General features: G+C 44.2%; 1 protein-coding gene across 1 annotated transcript in view; it reads left to right on the forward strand.

Moving 5' to 3' along the window:
- The first annotated feature begins 255 nt into the window (after positions 1 to 255).
- Positions 256 to 20,698, forward strand: part of LOC109898992 (tumor necrosis factor receptor superfamily member 11A-like) — a 28,412-nt gene continuing 7,969 nt past the window's right edge. Inside the window, exons 1-8 of the mRNA XM_031836350.1 lie at positions 256 to 587; positions 9,052 to 9,127; positions 9,936 to 10,061; positions 12,188 to 12,337; positions 12,477 to 12,561; positions 20,220 to 20,404; positions 20,545 to 20,594; positions 20,677 to 20,698. The exon at positions 20,677 to 20,698 is cut by the window's right edge and continues 939 nt beyond it. Coding sequence (XP_031692210.1) covers positions 513 to 587; positions 9,052 to 9,127; positions 9,936 to 10,061; positions 12,188 to 12,337; positions 12,477 to 12,561; positions 20,220 to 20,404; positions 20,545 to 20,594; positions 20,677 to 20,698 — 769 coding nt within the window. The 5' untranslated portion in view covers positions 256 to 512. The remainder of the gene's footprint in view (positions 588 to 9,051; positions 9,128 to 9,935; positions 10,062 to 12,187; positions 12,338 to 12,476; positions 12,562 to 20,219; positions 20,405 to 20,544; positions 20,595 to 20,676) is intronic.

Here is a 20,698-nt window from a genome sequence, read left to right on the forward strand (position 1 = left end):
CACCATAGAATGTCATGTTAGTTTAAGACAGTGGAGAGGAAGAGACAGTCTAGATGTATGAAGTTATGTGGATGTAGATGGTTTATATGGGTTCATTTAAATGTGAAAGCACATTACTTTAACTGTGAGATGCAAAACAACTCACACACGTCTGAGGCAATCAAAACATCCACATGGAGGGGGGGGGGGGGTTACAAGGGCATAGGAGGAGTTTAGACTATCTCTCTCCCCTAGTAAGCTTACTCTGTTTTCACAAGCTTGCTCAGACAAGAGGCTGCTCACTCCGGAGTGCGTTGGTGAGGAGAGAGGAGAGCAGAGCGTGCTTTACCGGGAATGCTGAGCGAGAATGATATATGGGTCTGGAGGCTCCTTGCAGTACCCCCAAAGATCCCCAGCCTTACAGACAAACCACACTGATTCCTTTGAATGTCGACAATATCGATCATCATCCTAAATCTAAAACAAGACAACTGGATTTCTTCTATTTTCTGGTGTGTGAATAATCAGGAGAGATGAGAGTTCACTTCTCCACCAGTTGGATATTTCAAGGCTGGATCATCCATCTGGTTCTCACTCTGTGTGCACAGGTAAGTCAAACATGCATCCATCTGGTTCTCACTCTGTGTGCACAGGTAAGTCAAACATGCATCCATCTGGTTCTCACTCTGTGTGCACAGGTAAGTCAAACATGCATCCATCTGGTTCTCACTCTGTGTACACAGGTAAGTCAAACATGCATCCATCTGGTTCTCACTCTGTGTGCACAGGGAGGTCAAACATGCATACATCAAATAAGTACTGCATGTAGATTAGAATAGTTTGATTGTGTATTCTGGATATTGACACTAGTCATTGCAAGACAACTGTTTTAGTTGATGTATCAAACGTTTTCTGTCCTCTAGATCTTGCCTACACTGTGATTTTTGTTGTTGTTGTTGAGTTGTTTTAACTAAATATTATTAATTAAGTAACTGGTTCCACATGCTTTTTTTGTTTACTCAACTCTTTGGTCAAAGTGTTGCCTGAACGTAACATTCTTAGTTGGCCCAATCTTAGCTCCTATATGAGAAAATGTAGGCAAAAATTCAGTCAATTTAAAATGATGTATCTTTGCTTAAATTGATAATAATTCAACTAGAAATTAATATTTCGGCATCTTAACTAAAATAGAAGTTACACTCAGTCCTTTGACATAATGTTTTCATTTTACACAGTTGACTTACATGATTACATTGGGCATGTTCATTTATACAATTATTATTCAACATGTCCTCGTCTGGGATTTGAACTCACATCCGCTTGGTTCACAGCATTCCAATCTTCCCGCATTACAGCCATGTCTGTGTCAATAACTGATTGAACCTGTATTGCTACAATTTACACTTAAAAGTAAATCTTAGCTCTGTTAAAAACACACCGAAGAAAAACGCCTATATTTACCATAGTGACTCAGGGGCAACATTAAAACAGAATAACATGCCCCAGCAACATTAGACAACCATACAGAAAAACATCAAATTGTTGAAATAAGTCAATCAAATCAATGGTGAGCGAATAGTCAGATGAACTGACAATTGACACAGCCATGGTAGCGTAGCAGGAAGCTCGGATTGCGTTGAATCGAGGTTGTGAGTTCAAATCCCAGATGAGGACATGTTTGAATAATAATTACTGTATAAATGATCATGTACAGTATGTCAAGCTGTGTCAAATCTGTAAATGTAAAACATTGTATGTTAAAAGCACTGTGTGTGTAACTACTTTCACAGCCTTCGTTAGTTCAAATGCCTAAACAATCATTCACAGTTGAACGAACATGTGAGACAACTTGAGCAAAAGCATCATTTTAAATTGACTGTATTCTCAAATTGGAGCTAATTTTGGGCAACAATAAGGTAATACTTGGACCGAAAAGTTTAGTAAATAAATAAAAAGGCTATAGAACCAGTTACTTGTTAATAATTAGTTGAAACAACTACATTTGTGGGTGTTTTTGTTGTTGTTTCCATCTAAACATTGTTACTGCTCTGGTGGAGTTGAGAGATAAATATACATTGAAAGATGTGTTTATGTTCCAGCAATGACTGGAAACAGTTATGTTTGGGTCGTGTCCTCCTGCCCCTCTCCCGGTCCCGGTAAACCTCAGAAGCTGCATAAAACTGGATGCATCCTTGCTGACCTTGTTTTCACCGGACGTTCCCGTTTCCATTCCAATGCATCGTGATGGGTTATGGTTGTGGGAATGACAAAGATAAGGTTATAGCCTATTACTGGTGTGGTTATATGGGTGTACACTAGGTTATAACCTATTACTGGTGTGGTTATATGGGTGTACACTAGGTTATAACCTATTACTGGTGTGGTTATATGGGTGTACACTAGGTTATAGCATGTTATTGGTGTGGTTATATGGGTGTACACTAGGTTATAACCTATTACTGGTGTGGTTATATAGGTGTACACTAGGTTATAACCTATTACTGGTGTGGTTATATGGGTGTACACTAGGTTATAGCCTGTTATTGGTGTGGTTATTTGGGTGTACACTAGGTTATAGCCTGTTATTGGTGTGGTTATTTGGGTGTACACTAGGTTATAGCCTATTACTGGTGTGGTTATTTGGGTGTACACTAGGTTATAGCCTATTATTGGTGTGGTTATTTGGGTGTACACTAGGTTATAGCATGTTATTGGTGTGGTTATATGGGTGTACACTAGGTTATAACCTATTACTGGTGTGGTTATATGGGTGTACACTAGGTTATAACCTATTACTGGTGTGGTTATATGGGTGTACACTAGGTTATAGCATGTTATTGGTGTGGTTATATGGGTGTACACTAGGTTATAACCTATTACTGGTGTGGTTATATGGGTGTACACTAGGTTATAACCTATTACTGGTGTGATTATATGGGTGTACACTAGGTTATAGCATGTTATTGGTGTGGTTATATGGGTGTACACTAGGTTATAACCTATTACTGGTGTGGTTATATGGGTGTACACTAGGTTATAACCTATTACTGGTGTGGTTATATGGGTGTACACTAGGTTATAGCCTGTTATTGGTGTGGTTATTTGGGTGTACACTAGGTTATAGCCTGTTATTGGTGTGGTTATTTGGGTGTACACTAGGTTATAGCCTATTACTGGTGTGGTTATTTGGGTGTACACTAGGTTATAGCATGTTATTGGTGTGGTTATATGGGTGTACACTAGGTTATAACCTATTACTGGTGTGGTTATATGGGTGTACACTAGGTTATAACCTATTACTGGTGTGGTTATATGGGTGTACACTAGGTTATAGCATGTTATTGGTGTGGTTATATGGGTGTACACTAGGTTATAACCTATTACTGGTGTGGTTATATGGGTGTACACTAGGTTATAACCTATTACTGGTGTGGTTATATGGGTGTACACTAGGTTATAGCATGTTATTGGTGTGGTTATATGGGTGTACACTAGGTTATAACCTATTACTGGTGTGGTTATATGGGTGTACACTAGGTTATAACCTATTACTGGTGTGGTTATATGGGTGTACACTAGGTTATAGCCTGTTATTGGTGTGGTTATTTGGGTGTACACTAGGTTATAGCCTGTTATTGGTGTGGTTATTTGGGTGTACACTAGGTTATAGCCTATTACTGGTGTGGTTATTTGGGTGTACACTAGGTTATAGCCTATTATTGGTGTGGTTATTTGGGTGTACACTAGGTTATAGCATGTTATTGGTGTGGTTATATGGGTGTACACTAGGTTATAGCCTGTTATTGGTGTGGTTATTTGGGTGTACACTAGGTTATAGCCTATTACTGGTGTGGTTATTTGGGTGTACACTAGGTTATAGCCTATTATTGGTGTAGTTATTTGGGTGAAAATGTGGGATGAAGTATGATGAGGGTATGACGTTCCTTATAAAGACATGCTCCGTTTTGGCACTGTTCAGATAGATGAAAAGTTTATTTTGCATACAGAAAGCTGCGTCAAATTCGGGAAATAGGCAGTATTTTGATCAGAAGATGAAGATTTTATGTCTATTCTTGGTATGTTAGTGTTTAGTTCTTTAGGTCCACTGTGTCCTGGTGGAAGTATGAATGTGGTTGAGGTCTATTTGGTTGGCACCAGAGATGTGACTGCAGGCTTGGCTTGGCTAGAGGCCCCTCACACAGCCCCTTAGTCACTGCGTGTGTGCGTGTGCGTGTGCGTGTGCGTGCGTAGGTGCGTGTGCGTGTGTGTGTGTGTGTGTGTGCGTGCGTGCGTAGGTGCGTGTGTGTGTGTGTGTGTGTGTGTGTGTGTGTGTGTGTGTGCGCGCGTGTGTGCGTGCGTGCGTGCGTGCGTGTGTGTGTGTGCGCGTGCGTAGGTGTGTGTGTGTGTGTGTGTGTGTGTGTGTGTGTGTGTGTGTGTGTGTGTGTGTGTGTGTGTGTGTGTGTGTGTGTGTGTGCGTGCGTGCGTGCGTGTTTGGCTGCTGTCTTGTTACTGTAAGTCAGAATCATGTGGGTTTGCCTGGGAGATTAAGGAGGTTTTCTCTTCTTTGTTTTCCCCCCTCCTGCAGGTTGATGTTGCAACTTTCTGAGCAGTAGGCTGCATGTCAGATGTAGCATTGCGAAATACAGGAACTACAATTGCGGTCAAATATATTGGCAGCCTTGTACTTTGCAATGGAGCAGCAGAATGTTCTGTTTACTGTCCACATCAAGAGATTAACAGACAGTTATTTAGACAGAGATAGTTGTTCTAAATACCTGTTCCGTGGTTTGTTAACCAATAGTAAAATGTTTGAAAGTCATAATTGAAAAGACATGAAAAAACATTATCATGCAGTATCTTGGCCGAGTACCTTAGAGGTAACTGCCAACAGTATCTTGGCCGAGTACCTTAGAGGTAACTGCCAACATAGAGGAAACAGCAACAAAAAACTGTTTTAATTGGGTGTTGGGTCACCACGAGCCGCCAGAACAGTTTCAGTGCGCCTTGGCACACAGTACCAGTCAACAGTTTGGACACACCTACTCATTCCAGGGTTTTTCTTTATTGTTACTATTTTCTACATTGTAGAATAATACTAAAGACATCAAAATCATCAAATAACACATATTGAATAATTTAGTAACCAAAAAAGTGTTAAACAAATAAAAATGTATTTGATATGTGAGATAAGTACTGGTGGACATTATTTGCCTTGATAACAGCTTGAGGTAGTCAGCAGGGAAGCATTTCAATTAACAGGTGTGCCTTGTTAAAAGTTAATTTGTGTAATTTATTTCCTTCTTAATGGGTTTGAGCCAATCAGTTGTGTTGTGACAAGGTAGGGGTGGTATACAGAAGATAACCCTATTTGGTAAAAGACCAAGACCATTTTATGACAAGAAAAGCTCAAATAAGCACAGAGAATCCACAGTCCATCATTACATGAAGGTCAGTCAATTCAGACAATTTCAAGAACTTTGAAAGTTTCTTCAAGTGCAGTCGCAAAAACCATCAAGTGCTATGATGAAACTGGCTCTCATGAGGACCACCACAGGATAGGAAGACCCAGAGTTACCTCTGCTGCAGAGGATAAGTTCATTAGAGTTACCAGCCTCAGATATTGCAGCCCAAATAAATGCTTCACAGAGTTCAAGTAACAGACACATCGCAACATTAACTGTTCAGAGGAGACTGTGTGAATCAGGCCTTCATGGTCGAATTGCTGCAAAGAAACCACTACTAAAGGACACCAGAAGAAGAGACTTGCTTGATCTAAGAAACACAAGCAATGAACATTAGACTGGTGGGAATCTGTCCTTTGGTCTGATGAGTCCACATTTGAGATGTTTGGTTCCAACCGTCTTTGTGAGACGCTGAGTAGGTGAACGGATGATCTCTGCATCGTGGCTCCCACCATGAAGCATGGAGGAGGAGGTGTGGGGGTGCTTTGCTGGTGACACTGTCAGTGATTTATTTAGAATTCAAGGCACACTTAACCAGCATGGCTACCACAGCATTCTGCAGCGATACGCCATCCCATCTGTTTAGCACTGGGACTGGCATTTGTTTTTCAACAGAATAATGACCCAACAACCTCCAGGCTGTGTAAGGGCTAATTGACCAAGAAGGAGAGTGATGGAGTGCTGCATCAGATGACCTGGCCTCCACAATCACCTGATCTCAACCCAATTGATGTCTTCGCTATTATTCTACAATGGAGAAAATAGTAACAATAAAGAAAAACCCTGGAATGAGTAGGTGTGTCCAAAATGTTGACTTGCACAGTAGATTCTACAAGTGTCTGGAACTCTATCCAAGGGATGCACCATTCCATCATTTGGTGTTTTGTTGATGGTGGTGGAAAACGCTCTCAGGCACCGGTCCAGAATCTCTAATTAGTGTTCAATTGGGTTGTGACTGACACACACACACTTTACACCCCCTATGCTCATTTGAGACCCCGTTTTCAAAGTCTCTGAGTACTGTTCTTCTAGCCATGGTAGCCAAAGTAATTGGAAACTCTGCATTTCTATACGTGACCCTAAGCACGACGGGACGTTTTAATTGGTTAATTAACTCAGGAACCACACCTGTCTGTATCCCTCATTTAACTTATACCTAAATAATGTTGTTGATTCATCCTATACTCATATTTGTGGCCAAAGCAATATTCATTGGAGATAAAAAAGACTTTCAAAAAAGCCAACCTCCAACCAACCTCCAAAGAGAGGATGAGCCAATCAGTGGTCTAATGAACGGTGTACACCCACACCATTCCAAAACAGAAAAGTGGATTTTTAACATACTTCATTATAATTATTTGGAAGGAAAACTATTTCAGTCTTATTGTAATTAAAGAAAGAAAAAGAAATCTGGAAACACTGGTCAGTTAATTTAATGTGAAGGAGGATCGCCAGGAGTCAGATTTGTCTGTGAAGGAGGTTGGCCAGGAGTCAGATTTGCCTGTGAAGGAGGATGGCCAGGAGTCAGGTTTGCCTGTGAAGGAGGATGGCCAGGAGTCAGGTTTGCCTGTGAAGGAGGATGACCAGGAGTCAGGTTTGCCTGTGAAGGAGGATGGCCAGGAGTCAGGTTTGCCTGTGAAGGAGGATGACCAGGAGTCAGGTTTGCCTGTGAAGGAGGATGACCAGGAGTCAGGTTTGCCTGTGAAGGAGGATGGCCAGGAGTCAGGTTTGCCTGTGAAGGAGGATGACCAGGAGTCAGGTTTGCCTGTGAAGGAGGATGACCAGGAGTCAGGTTTGCCTGTGAAGGAGGATGACCAGGAGTCAGGTTTGCCTGTGAAGGAGGATGACCAGGAGTCAGGTTTGCCTGTGAAGGAGAATCGCCAGGAGTCAGGTTTGCCTGTGAAGGAGGATGACCAGGAGTCAGGTTTGCCTGTGTAGGAGGATGACCAGGAGTCAGGTTTGCCTGTGAAGGAGGATGGCCAGGAGTCAGGTTTGCCTGTGAAGGAGGATGGCCAGGAGTCAGGTTTGCCTGTGAAGGAGGATGGCCAGGAGTCAGGTTTGCCTGTGAAGGAGGATGGCCAGGAGTCAGGTTTGCCTGTGAAGGAGGATGACCAGGAGTCAGGTTTGCCTGTGAAGGAGGATGGCCAGGAGTCAGGTTTGTCTGTGAAGGAGGATGGCCAGGAGTCAGGTTTGTCTGTGAAGGAGGATGGCCAGGAGTCAGGTTTAGCTGTGAGGGACGTTGGCCAGGAGCCAGAGCTTGGCGTTGCAGTTATGCAAATGTATCTCACATGATAGGAGATGATATGAATCAGGGATCACAGATCTCTCTCCCCTCTCTCTCTCTCTCTCTCTCTCTCTCTCTCTCTCTTTCTCTTTCTCTCTCTTTCTTTCTCTCTTTCTTTCTCTCTTTCTGTCTTTCTGTCTGTCTTTCTCTCTCTCTCTCTCTCTCTCTCTCTCTCTCTCTCTCTCTCTCTCTCTCTCTCTCTCTCTCTCTCTCTCTCTCTCTCACTCCCCCCCCCTCTCTCTCACTCTCTCTCTCCCCCCTCTCTCTTTCTATCTCTTTCTGTCTCTCTCTCTCTTCCTCTCTCTCTCTCTCTCTCTCTTTCCCTCTCTCTTGGTGGGTCACAACAGAAGATAAACTCAAATACTTTTAGATCGGTCAAAGCACACACAAAACAGTTTGGCATCCAGACAGTTTGGGAACCGCTGTCTGTATGTAACTGAACTGACTGTAGTTGCACTCTTAGATAAAGTTAGAAAGGTTGTTCGTCTATGTTACATCCTGGCCCGTCTCTCTCTGTATAGCCTGTAATCATTTAGGGTGGATCTGGCCATGCTCTTATATATTTAGGGAATGAAAACATATTGCAACAATGTCTCATAATTATTGCCTGATGTTCGGAGGCAGCTAAAACAGAAATACGATTCCCAGCATTCTTTTGGTTTCCTGTCCCCTTTCGCCCAGAACCACGTCTCCATTCTTCGCCCACCTCCTTTCTTTGTTTTTATCCCGCTATAAGATTGTCTTCTCTGCAGATGTATGGGAACTGTGTCCTTCTCATCATCTTGTCTCTTCTAACACATGTTGATCATTATGACTGTGGTCACAACTATGAGTGGCGTTATACACAATGACTCATGTGAGACACTCTGTGGAAGTAATTAAACACTTGTTGGGATTTGTGTCATCATGTTTTTGGGGCACTGCAGACGCACAGACGAAACAGTTTATCATTGGGAGTTTCAAAAGGTTGGTGGTAGCCAGTCAGCTGATTTGTACTGGGATGCAGCTTAAGTTGACTTGCCTAGTTAAATAAAGGTTAAATAAATTGGCTAGAGACATTGTTTTGTTTACTTGGTGGGTCACAAGATAAACTTTCTTCGGACAGCAGGCAAGAGTTGGGCAATATTCCTCCCTTTCCTATCCTTCCTACAGCCACCGTTAAGTCCTGACAGGCTGTCATTTCATGAGCTGAGAGCTAACAGGTTTATCATGCCTATGGATGGATGAACAAACAAATGCATGAATGAATGAATGATGTTGTGCTTGGATTTACTGTCACCTTGACACAACCAGATTGATCATAGTGGTCCGTGTTTTGCCTTCCAGAGAGCCCTGTCTAGACCCACCTGTTCCCAACAGCAGTACCTCAAAGACAAGAGATGTTGCAGCAGGTGTGAACCAGGTAAACTACACACACATACACATACACACACATACACATACACACACATACACACACATACACACACATACACACACACATACACACACATACACACACACATACACACACATACACACACATACACACACACATACACACACATACACACACATACACACACACACACACACACACATACACACACACATACACACACATACACACACACATACACACACATACACACACACATACACACACATACACATACACACACACATACATACACACACACACACACACACACACATACACACACATACACACACATACAGTGGTTCTTCCTTTAAAAGTTTGGAGCTTATGCCGTGACCGTTTGTGGTAGATGGTGGAAGATTGTGGTAAATTCCGTCATTCTAGCAACAATGGCTGACACTTAAATAACGTGCCACAGAATTCTGCGGCACCCCGCAAGCTGTGCTGCAGTACTCCGCAACTTTTAAAGGAAGAACCACTGTACACACACACAAAAACATACTCCATTCCCCTCCTACATCACTGGAACATTGGTGTATAACTGGTGTCCAGACTAAGGGCTGAGTCAGACTGATCTGTGGCTAACGGACACCAAATTAGAACAAATTCATTTTGGTCTGTGGTCATTGTGTGACGTATAAACTTCCCTGTTTTCTAATTGGCTAAACGGATGGTTATCCGTTGGCCCGTCAAATGTGCGACTCCCATTGAGAAAGCATTGGAAATCACGTATTGGGATAATACCAGCAGGCCAGTCTGGCCTCCCCCTAACCCACTCTCTCTCCCCCAGGGTCCTATGTGTTTGCAGAGTGTGCTGGTTACTCTGACACAAAGTGTCGTCCGTGTGGCAGTGATGAGTACCAGCCTGACTGGACCAACGAGACCAAGTGTCTGCCTCAGAAGTTCTGTGACACAGGTCAGTAGGTGACTGGGCCTTGGTCTGGGGGGAGTCAGGAGTCTAGCTGGGTGACTGGGCCTTGGTCTGGGGGGAGTCAGGAGTCTAGCTGGGTGACTGGGCCTTGGTCTGGGGGGAGTCAGGAGTCTAGCTAGGTGACTGGGCCTTGGTCTGGTGGGAGTCAGGACTCTAGCTGGGTGACTGGGCCTTGGTTTGGGGGGAGTCAGGAGTCTAGCTGGGTGACTGGGCCTTGGTTTGGGGGGAGTCAGGAGTCTAGCTGGGTGACTGGGCCTTGGTCTGGGGGGAGTCAGGAGTCTAGTTAGGTGACTGGGCTTTGGTCTGGTGGGAGTCAGGATTCTAGCTGGGTGACTGGGCCTTGGTTTGGGGGGAGTCAGGAGTCTAGCTGGGTGACTGGGCCTTGGTTTGGGGGGAGTCAGGAGTCTAGCTGGGTGACTGGGCCTTGGTCTGGGGGGAGTCAGGAGTCTAGCTGGTTGACTGGGCTTTGGTCTGGGGGGAGTCTGGAGAATAGCAGGGTGACTGGGCCTTGGTCTGTGTGCAGTGTGGAGTCTATCTGGGTGAATGGGTCTTGGTCTGGGTGCAGTGTGAAGTCTATCTGGGTGAATGGGCCTTGGTCTCGGTGCAGTGTGGAGTCTACCTGGGTGAATGGGTCTTGGTCTCGGTGCAGTGTGGAGTCTACCTGGGTGAATGGGTCTTGGTCTCGGTGCAGTGTGGAGTCTACCTGGGTGAATGGGTCTTGGTCTCGGTGCAGTGTGGAGTCTACCTGGGTGAATGGGTCTTGGTCTCGGTGCAGTGTGGAGTCTAGCTGGGTGACTGGGCCTTGGTCTCGGTGCAGTGTGGAGTCTAACTGGGGGAGTCAGTAGTCTAGCTGGGTGACTGGGCCTTGGTCTCGGTGGAGTCTACCTGGGGGACTGGGCCTTGGTCTCGGTGCAGTGTGTAGTCTAACTGGGGGAGTCAGTAGTCTAGCTGGGTGACAGGGCCTTGGTCTCGGTGCAGTGTGGAGTCTACCTGGGGGAGTCAGTAATCTAGCTGGGTGACTGGGCCTTGGTCTCGGTGCAGTGTGGAGTCTACCTGGGGGACTGGGCCTTGGTCTGGGTGCAGTGTGGAGTCTACCTGGGGGAGTCAGTAGTCTAGCTGGGTGACTGGGCCTTGGTCTCGGTGCAGTGTGGAGTCTACCTGGGGGACTGGGCCTTGGTCTCGGTGCAGTGTGGAGTCTACCTGGGGGACTGGGCCTTGGTCTCGGTGCAGTGTGGAGTCTACCTGGGTGACTGGGCCTTGGTCTCGGTGCAGTGTGGAGTCTACCTGGGGGACTGGGCATTGGTCTCGGTGCAGTGTGGAGTCTACCTGGGGGACTGGGCCTTGGTCTCGGTGCAGTGTGGAGTCTACCTGGGGGACTGGGCCTTGGTCTCGGTGCAGTGTGGAGTCTACCTGGGGGACTGGGCCTTGGTCTCGGTCTCGGTGCAGTGTGGAGTCTACCTGGGGGACTGGGCCTTGGTCTCGGTGCAGTGTGGAGTCTACCTGTGGGACTGGGCCTTGGTCTCGGTGCAGTGTGGAGTCTACCTGGGGGAGTCAGTAGTCTACCTGGGGGACTGGGCCTTGGTCTCGGTGCAGTGTGGAGTCTACCTGGGGGACTGGGCCTTGGTCTCGGTGCAGTGTGGAGTCTACCTGGGGGACTGGGCCTTGGTCTCGGTGCAGTGTGGAGTCTACCTAGGGGACTGGGCCTTGGTCTCGGTGCAGTGTGGAGTCTACCTGGGGGACTGGGCCTTGGTCTCGGTGCAGTGTGGAGTCTACCTGGGGGACTGGGCCTTGGTTTCGGTGCAGTGTGGAGTCTACCTGGGGGACTGGGCCTTGGTCTCGGTGCAGTGTGGAGTCTACCTGGGGGACTGGGCCTTGGTCTGGGTGCAGTGTGGAGTCTACCTGGGGGAGTCAGTAGTCTACCTGGGGGACTGGGCCTTGGTCTCGGGGGAGTGTGGAGTCTACCTGGGGGAGTCAGTAGTCTATTGTTGAAGCTTTGTTTTCTAGTCAGTTTCAACTGGTGTTTGTCTGACATTTTATACAAAGCCTTTTGGAGATGCTGATGTCTGTGTTGTCTGCTGACCTCTAACCCCTGACCTGTGTGTGGCCCCCAGGTAAGGGCTTTAACCGTGTGAGGCCCAGTAACCGCCTGGCTGCAGTACCCTGTCAGTGTAAACCTGGTTTACAGTGTTCTCCCATCAACTGTGAGTTCTGTGAGAAGATTCCTACCTGTGGACCAGGATATGGACTGGAGACTGACACTGGTGAGAGAGAGACACACACACATGCAGGAATGCATATACACAAACACACACACACACACACACAAAACCACACACTGGACTGTTGTCAGCAGTCCAGTTGTTTACTCTTTATCCTCTGTTGTTTGTGTTTTAAACTCAGAGTCGGGCAGGAGAACTTGTGTTGCGTGCAAGAGAGGACATTTCTCTCCCAACACCTCTATGGAACCATGCAGTTTGTGGACCAAGTGAGTTAACACACACACACATACTGTTCACCATGTCCCGTCATACAAATATTTTTCCCTGGGTGCTCGTATTTTTTAGAACAGTGTGCCCGAGTGAGACAGGAACGGGGTTCTGCAGGCGCCCAAAGCTCCACCGCATCAGTGTTCTGACCAATGCCGCACCACTTCCCCTGGAACACACAGCTGCTTCTACCACTGCCTGGCTCTGTGGTGAACCAATAGAAAGAACAGAGAGGGAGAGAGAGAGAGAGAAAGAGAGCAGAGAGAGCAGAGAGAGAAGGAGAGAGGGGGATGTGGGGAAGAGGGAGATGAGAGAGGGAGAGAGAGAGAGAGAGCAGAGAGAGAAGGAGAGAGGGGGATGTGGGGAAGAGGGAGATGGGAGAGAGAGAGAGAGAGAGAGCAGAGAGAGAGAGAACCCACTGGATTCTCCAATTACATTGAAAGAGTTACAGGACAAAATAAAAACCCTCCAACCCAAAAAGGCCTGTGGTGTTGATGGTATCCTCAATGAAATGATCAAATATACAGACAACAAATTCCAATTGGCTATACTAAAACTCTTTAACATCATACTTAGCTCTGGCATCTTCCCCAATATTTGGAACCAAGGACTGATCACCCCAATCCACAAAAGTGGAGACAAATTTGACCCCAATAACTACCGTGGAATATGTGTCAACAGTAACCTTGGGAAAATCCTCTGCATTATTATTAACAGCAGACTCGTACATTTCCTCAATGAAAACAATGTACTGAGCAAATGTCAAATTGGCTTTTTACCAAATTACCGTACAACAGACCATGTATTCACCCTGCACACCCTAATTGACAATCAAACAAACCAAAACAAAGGCAAAGTCTTCTCATGCTTTGTTGATTTCAAAAAAGCCTTCGACTCAATCTGGCATGAGGGTCTGCTATACAAACTGATGGAAAGTGGTGTTGGGGGTAAAACATACGACATTATAAAATCCATGTACACAAACAACAAGTGTGCGGTTAAAATTGGCAAAAAACACACACATTTCTTCACACAGGGAAGTGGGGTTAGACAGGGATGCAGCTTAAGCCCCACCCTCTTCAACATATATATCAACGAATTGCGAGGGCACTAGAAAAGTCTGCAGCACCCGGCCTTCCCCTGCTAGAATCCGAAGTCAAATGTCTGCTGTTTGCTGATGATCTGGTGCTTCTGTCACCAACCAAGGAGGGCCTACAGCAGCACCTAGATCTTATGCACAGATTCTGGCAGACCTGGGCCCTGACAGTAAATCTCAGTAAGACCAAAATAATGGTGTTCCAAAAAAGGTCCAGTCACCAGGACCACAAATATAAATTCCATCTAGACACTGTTGCCCTAGAGCACACAAAAAACTATACATACCTTGGCCTAAACATCAGCACCACAGGTAACTTCCACAAAGCTGTGAACGGTCTGAGAGACAAGGCAAGAAGGGCATTCTATGCCATCAAAAGAAACATAAATTTCAACATACCAATTAGGATTTGGCTAAAAATACTTGAATCAGTCATAGAGCCCATTGCCCTTTATGGTTGTGAGGTCTGGGGTCCGCTCACCAACCAAGACTTCACAAAATGGGACAAACACCAAATTGAGACTCTGCACGCAGAATTCTGCAAAAATATCCTCCGTGTACAACGTAGAACACCAAATAATGCATGCAGAGCAGAATTAGGCCGATACCCACTAATTATCAAAATCCAGAAAAGAGCTGTTAAATTTTACAACCACCTAAAAGGAAGCGATTCACAAACCTTCCATAACAAAGCCATCACCGACAGAGAGATGAACCTGGAGAAGAGTCCCCTAAGCAAGCTGGTCCTGGGGCTCTGTTCACAAACACAAACACACACTACAGAGCCCCAGGACAGCAGCACAATTAGACCCAACCAAATCATGAGAAAACAAAAAGATAACTACTTAACACATTGGAAAGAATTAACAAAAAAACAGAGCAAACTAGAATGCTATTTGGCCCTACACAGAGAGTACACAGCGGCAGAATACCTGACCACTGTGACTGACCCAAAATTAAGGAAAGCCTTGACTATGTACAGACTCAGTGAGCATAGCCTTGCTATTGAGAAAGGCCGCCGTAGGCAGACATGGCTCTCAAGAGAAGACAGGCTATGTGCTCACTGCCCACAAAATGAGGTGGAAACTGAGCTGCACTTCCTAACCTCCTGCCCAATGTATGACCATATTAGAGAGACATATTTCCCTCAGATTACACAGATCCACAAAGAATTCGAAAACAAATCCAATTTTGAAAAACTCCCATATCTACTGGGTGAAATTCCACAGTGTGCCATCACAGCAGCAAGATTTGTGACCTGTTGCCACGAGAAAAGGGCAACCAGTGAAGAACAAACACCATTGTAAATACAACCCATATTTATGCTTATTTATTTTATCTTGTGTCCTTTAGCCATTTGTACATTGTTAGAACACTGTATATATATATAATATGACATTTGTAATGTCTTTACTGTTTTGAAACTTCTGTATGTGTAATGTTTACTGTTAATTTTTGTTGTTTTTCACTTTATATATTCACTTTGTATGTTGTCTACCTCACTTGCTTTGGCAATGTTAACACATGTTTCCCATGCCAATAAAGCCCTTGAATTGAATTGAATTGAATTGAGAGACAGAGAGAGTGAAAGATATCTTAAACGTTCAACCAGACAACCTAAGAAAATTTTAAACAATGACAAATGGTTTGATGAAGAATGCAAAAACCTAAGAAAGAAATTGAGAAACCTGTCCAACCAAAAACATGGAGACACAGAAAACCTGAACCTACGCCTTCACTATGGTGAATCACTAAAACAATACAGAAATACACTACGGAAAAAGAAGGAAACAGCACGTCAGAAATCAGCTCAATGTAATTGAAGAATCCCTAGACTCTAACCACTTCTGGGAAAATAGGAAAACACTAAACAAACAACAACAAAAAGAGTTATCTATCCAATATGGAGATGTGTGGATAAACCACTTATTTTTGGCTCTATCACAAAGAACAAACAGCAAAAACATATACTGTACATGATCAATTACAAATCTTAGAATCAGCTACTAAAGACTACCAGAACCTCCAATTGCAGGATTCTCCAATTGCATTGAATGAACTACAGGACAAAATACAAACCATCCAACCCAAAAAGGCCTGTGGTGCTGAGGGAAAAACATATGACGTTATAATATCTATCTACACAAACCGGCCGATACCCGCTAATTATCAAAATCCAGAAAAGAGCGTTCAATTCTACAACCACTTAAAAGTAAGCGATTCCAAAACCTTCCATAACAAAGCCATCACCTACAGAGAGATTAACCTAAAGAAGAGTCTCGTATCAAGCTGGTTCTGGGGCTCTGACCACAGACACAAACAAGGGCAGAGAAAATCAGGACAGCAACACAATTAGACGCAACCAAATCATGAGAAAACAAAAAGAGAATTACTTGACACATTGGAAAGAATTTACCAAAAAACAGAGCAAACTAGAATGTTATTTGGCCCTAAACAGAGAGTACACAGTTGCAGAATACTTGACCACTGTGACTGACCCAAAATGAAGGAAAGATTTGACTATGTACAGACTCAGGGAGCATAGCCTTGCTATTGAGAAAGGCCGCCGTAGGCAGACCTGGCTCTCAAGAGGCTATGTGCTCACTGCCCACAAAATGAGGTGTAAACTGAGCTGCACTTCCTAACCTCCTGCCGAATATATGACCATATTAGAGACACATATTTCCCTCAGATTACACAGACCCACAAAGGATTCAAAAACAAATCCAATTTTGATAACCTCCCTCCCATATATATTGGGGGAAATACCACAGTGTGCCATCACAGCAGCAAGATTTCAAATCAAATCAAAATGTATTTGTCACATGCGCCGAATACAACAGGTGTTTACTTTACCTTGAAATGTTTACTTACCAACAATGGCGTTTTAAGAAAAATATGAATTTTTACTAAATAAACAAAAGTAAACAATTAAAGAGCAACAGATCAATAACAATAACAAGGCTATACAGTGAATTGTGAAAGTATTCACCCCCTTTGCATTTTTCTTATTTTGTTGTCTTACAACCTGGAATTAAAATAGATTTTGTATCATTTGATTTACACAACATGCTTACCTTTTGGAAGATACAAAATATTTGTTATTGTGAAACAAGCAAGAAATAATGCAAAAAAGCAAAGTCAATACATTGTAGAGCCATATTTTGCAGCTATTATATATATCTATAAGCTTGGCACATCTAGCCACGGGGTTTTGCACATTCTTCAAGGCAAACTACTCTAGCTCCTTCAAGTTGGATGGGTTCATTAAAACTTCTTAGGGCTAGGCCCCATTTTTCTCCACTTCCTGTCTGAATGACGTACCCAAAGTAGATTGCCTGTTGCTCAGGCCCTGAAGCCAGGATGTTTATATAATGGGTACCATTGGAAAGGAAACACTTTGAAGTTTGTAGAAATGTTAAAATAATGTAGGAGAATATAACACAATATATATGGTAGGAGAAAATCCAAAGAAAAACCAACCAGAATTTTTTTTTAGAGAGAACATACAATGGAAATTACAATGGAAAGTATAGGGGCATACTGTAGATGGGAAAGTATAGGGGCATAATTATAGCTCCCAGGATGCAATTCCTATGCCTTCCACAGGGTGTCAGCAGTCTATGTTCAAGATTTCAGGCTTGTAACTTCCAAAACGATTAAGAAACATCCGTTTTAGTACAGGGACAGAGTCTTGAAAATGTGTGTTTGGGCGCGCCAGGAAGACAAGACGCATCTGCTAAAATCGGTTTCCTATGAAACATACGTCTTTCCAAAATAAATATTATAGTTTGATTACAGTTCAGGGTATCTGAGGAGTAAATAAAAACGTATTTAGACTTGTTGAAACAAAGTTTAGGGGTAGATTTTTGGATTCCTTTCTTTGCATGTTGAACGAGTGGATTACTCAAATTGATGGCGCCAACTAAACTGACTTTTTGGAATATAAAGAAGGATTTTATTGAACAAAACAACACCACATGTTATAGCTGGGACCCTTTGGATGACAAATCAGAGGAATATTTTCAAAAAGTAAGTGAATATTTATGAAACCTGTGCCGGAGGAATTTGGGAATTTATGAAACCTGTGCCGGAGGAAAAATATTTTGATGTGAGGCTCCGTCCTCAAACAATCACATGGCATGCTTTCGCTGTAATAGCTACTGTAAATCGGACAGTGCAGTTAGATTAACAAGAATTTAAGCTTTCAACGATATAAGACACTTGTATGTACCTAAATGTTTAATATCCATAATTGTTATGATTATTTATTTGAATTGCACACCCTCCAGTTGCACCAGAATTTGTCCCACTAGCTGGACGCCTAGCCCTAAGACGTTGTCATACCACAGATTCTCAATTGGATTGAGGCCTGGGCTTTGATTAGGCCATTCCAAGTCTATTAAATGTTTCCCCTTAAACCACTCAAGTGTTGCTTTAGCAGTATGCATAGGGTCACTGTCCTGCTGGAAGGTGAACCTCCATTCCAGTCTCAATTCTCTGGAAGACTGAAACAGGTTTGCCTCAAGAATTTCCCTGTATTTAGCACCATCCTTCAATTCTGACCAGTTTCCCAGTCCCTGCCGATGAAAAACATCCCCACAGCATGATGCTGCCACCACCATGGGATTGTGTTCTCTGGGTGATGAGAGGTGTTGGGTTTGCATTTTCCTTGATGGCCAAAAAGCTCAATTTTAGTCTCATCTGACCAGTGTTTGCTTATTTTTTTCTTCAAACAATGGCTTTTTTCTGGGCACTGTTCCGTAAAGCCCAGCTCTGTGGAGTGTATGTGTTAGAGTCGTGCTTGGCCATGCAGTCATGGGTGAACAGGGAGTACAGGGGGGGGGGGGGGGGGGGGGTTCAGCATGGCAGATGTGTTGTGGTCTACACTTACCACCTGGGGTGGCCCATCAGGAAGTCCAGGATCCAGTTGCAAAGGGAGTTGTTTACTCATCGGGTCCTTAGCTTAGTGATGAGCTTTGAGGGTACTATGGTGTTGAATGCTGAGCTGTAGTCAATGAACAGCATAATCATGTAGGCATTCATTTTGTCCAGGTGGAAAGGGGCATTCATTGTTGATTATAATAGAGCCATCTGTGGAACTGTTGGGGCAGTATGTAAATTGGACTGGGGTCCAGGGTTTGTGGGATGATGTTGTTGATGTGAGCCATGACCAGCCTTTCAAAGCACTTCATAGCTACAGACGTGCTACGTTTCGGTAATCATTGAGGCAGGTTACCTTGGTGTTCTTGGGAACATGTACCATGGGGGTCTGCTTGACTCGGCCAGGGACAGGTTGAAAATGTCAGTGAAGACACATGACAGTTGGTCAGTGCATACTAGGAGTACACGTCCTGGTAATCCGTCTGGCCCTGCAGCCTTGTGAATGTTTACCTGTTTTAAGGTCTTGCTCACATCGGCTACTGCGAGCATGATCACCCAGTTGTCCGGAACAGCTTGTGCTCTCATGCATGTTTCATTGTTGCTTGCCTCTACCCGCGCATAGAAGTAATTTAGCTCATCTGGTAGGCTTGTGTCACTGGGCAACTCGCGGCTGGGCATCCTTTGTAGTCTGGAATAGTTATCAAGCCCTGCCACATCCGGAGCTGGTGTGGTAGGATTCAATCTTAGTCCTGTATTTACGCTTTGCCTGTTTGATAATTTGTTGGAGGGTATAGCAGGATTTCATATAAGCGTCCGGGTTAGAATCCCGCTCCTTGAAAGTGGCAGCTCTGCCCTTTAGCTCTGCCCTTTAGCTCAGGGCGGATGTTGCCTGTAATCCATGGCTTCCGGTTAGGGCGTACAGTCACTGTGGGGACAACGTCATCGACGCACTTATTGATGAAGCCGGTGATTGTTGTGGTATACCATCGGATGCCATCGGATGAATCCCGGAACATATTCCAGTCTGTGCTAGCAAAACAGTCCTGTAGCTTAGTATCTGCGTCACCTGACCACTTCCGTATTAAGCTAGTCACTGGTACTTCCTAATTTAGTTTCTGCTTGTCTGCAGGAATCAGGAGGATAGAATTTCCAAATGGAGGGTGAGGGAGAGCTTTGTACGCATCTCTGTGTGGTGTGAAGGTGGTCTTGAGTTTTTTCCCTCTTGTTTCATATGTAACATGCTAATGGACCTGTTGCCACAAGAAAAAGGCAACCAGTGAAGAACAAACACCATTGTAAATACAACCTATATTTATGTTTATTTATTTTCTCTTTTTTACTTTAACTATTTGCACATCACTATAACACTGTACATTGCCATAATATGACATTTGAAATGTATCTACTCCTTTGAAACTTGTTTACTGTTGATTTTTTATTGATTATTTAACTTTTCTATTTCACTTGCTTTTGCAATGTAAACATATGTTTCCCATGCCAATAAAGCCCTTCAAATTGAATTGAATTGAGAGAGAGCAGAGAAAGAGAAAAAGAGAGATAAAGGATGGAATGGAATGCCTGGATTGCTAAAAACAGAAATAATGACAATGTATCCTCTCCTCCCCTGTGTCCTCTCCTCCCCTGTGTCCTCTCCTCCTCTGTGTTTTCTCCTCCCAGTTGTAACGGTCTGGGGAAGAGTGACAAGCAGACTGGGAGCGACCAGACTGATGCTGTATGTGGACCCCATCTCTCTGGTGCCTCTACCTCCTGGGTCCTACTGTGGGTTCTGTCAGTCATCACTGTCCTTTGTCTCCTCATCCTCCTGCTCTTCTGCTACAAGGAAAAACTTCGACTACTCTCAGGTACCTGAGGCAGAGATCACATTTGTTATGTATGACCATGACGTTGAGGGAATTTTGCTTTTATAGAAATATGTCTTGGCGTAAAATGACTGACTAATGACCGAAATGACTGACTAATGTCATCCTCTTATGTCTTCCAGTGAATTTACGATCATGTGTCCAGAATTTGAAAAGGACCAGGATACAGCAGGTAAGGTAGACTCTCTTTAGTGGTCAAGATGACACGCATTAATAGTTTACAAATAGTCTAATCTCTCTGTCTCTCTTTCCAGGAGACTCTGGCCCCTCTCTACC

This window comes from Oncorhynchus kisutch, linkage group LG11 (genome assembly GCF_002021735.2).
Source record: "Oncorhynchus kisutch isolate 150728-3 linkage group LG11, Okis_V2, whole genome shotgun sequence".
NCBI classification, from domain to species: Eukaryota; Metazoa; Chordata; class Actinopteri; order Salmoniformes; family Salmonidae; genus Oncorhynchus; species Oncorhynchus kisutch.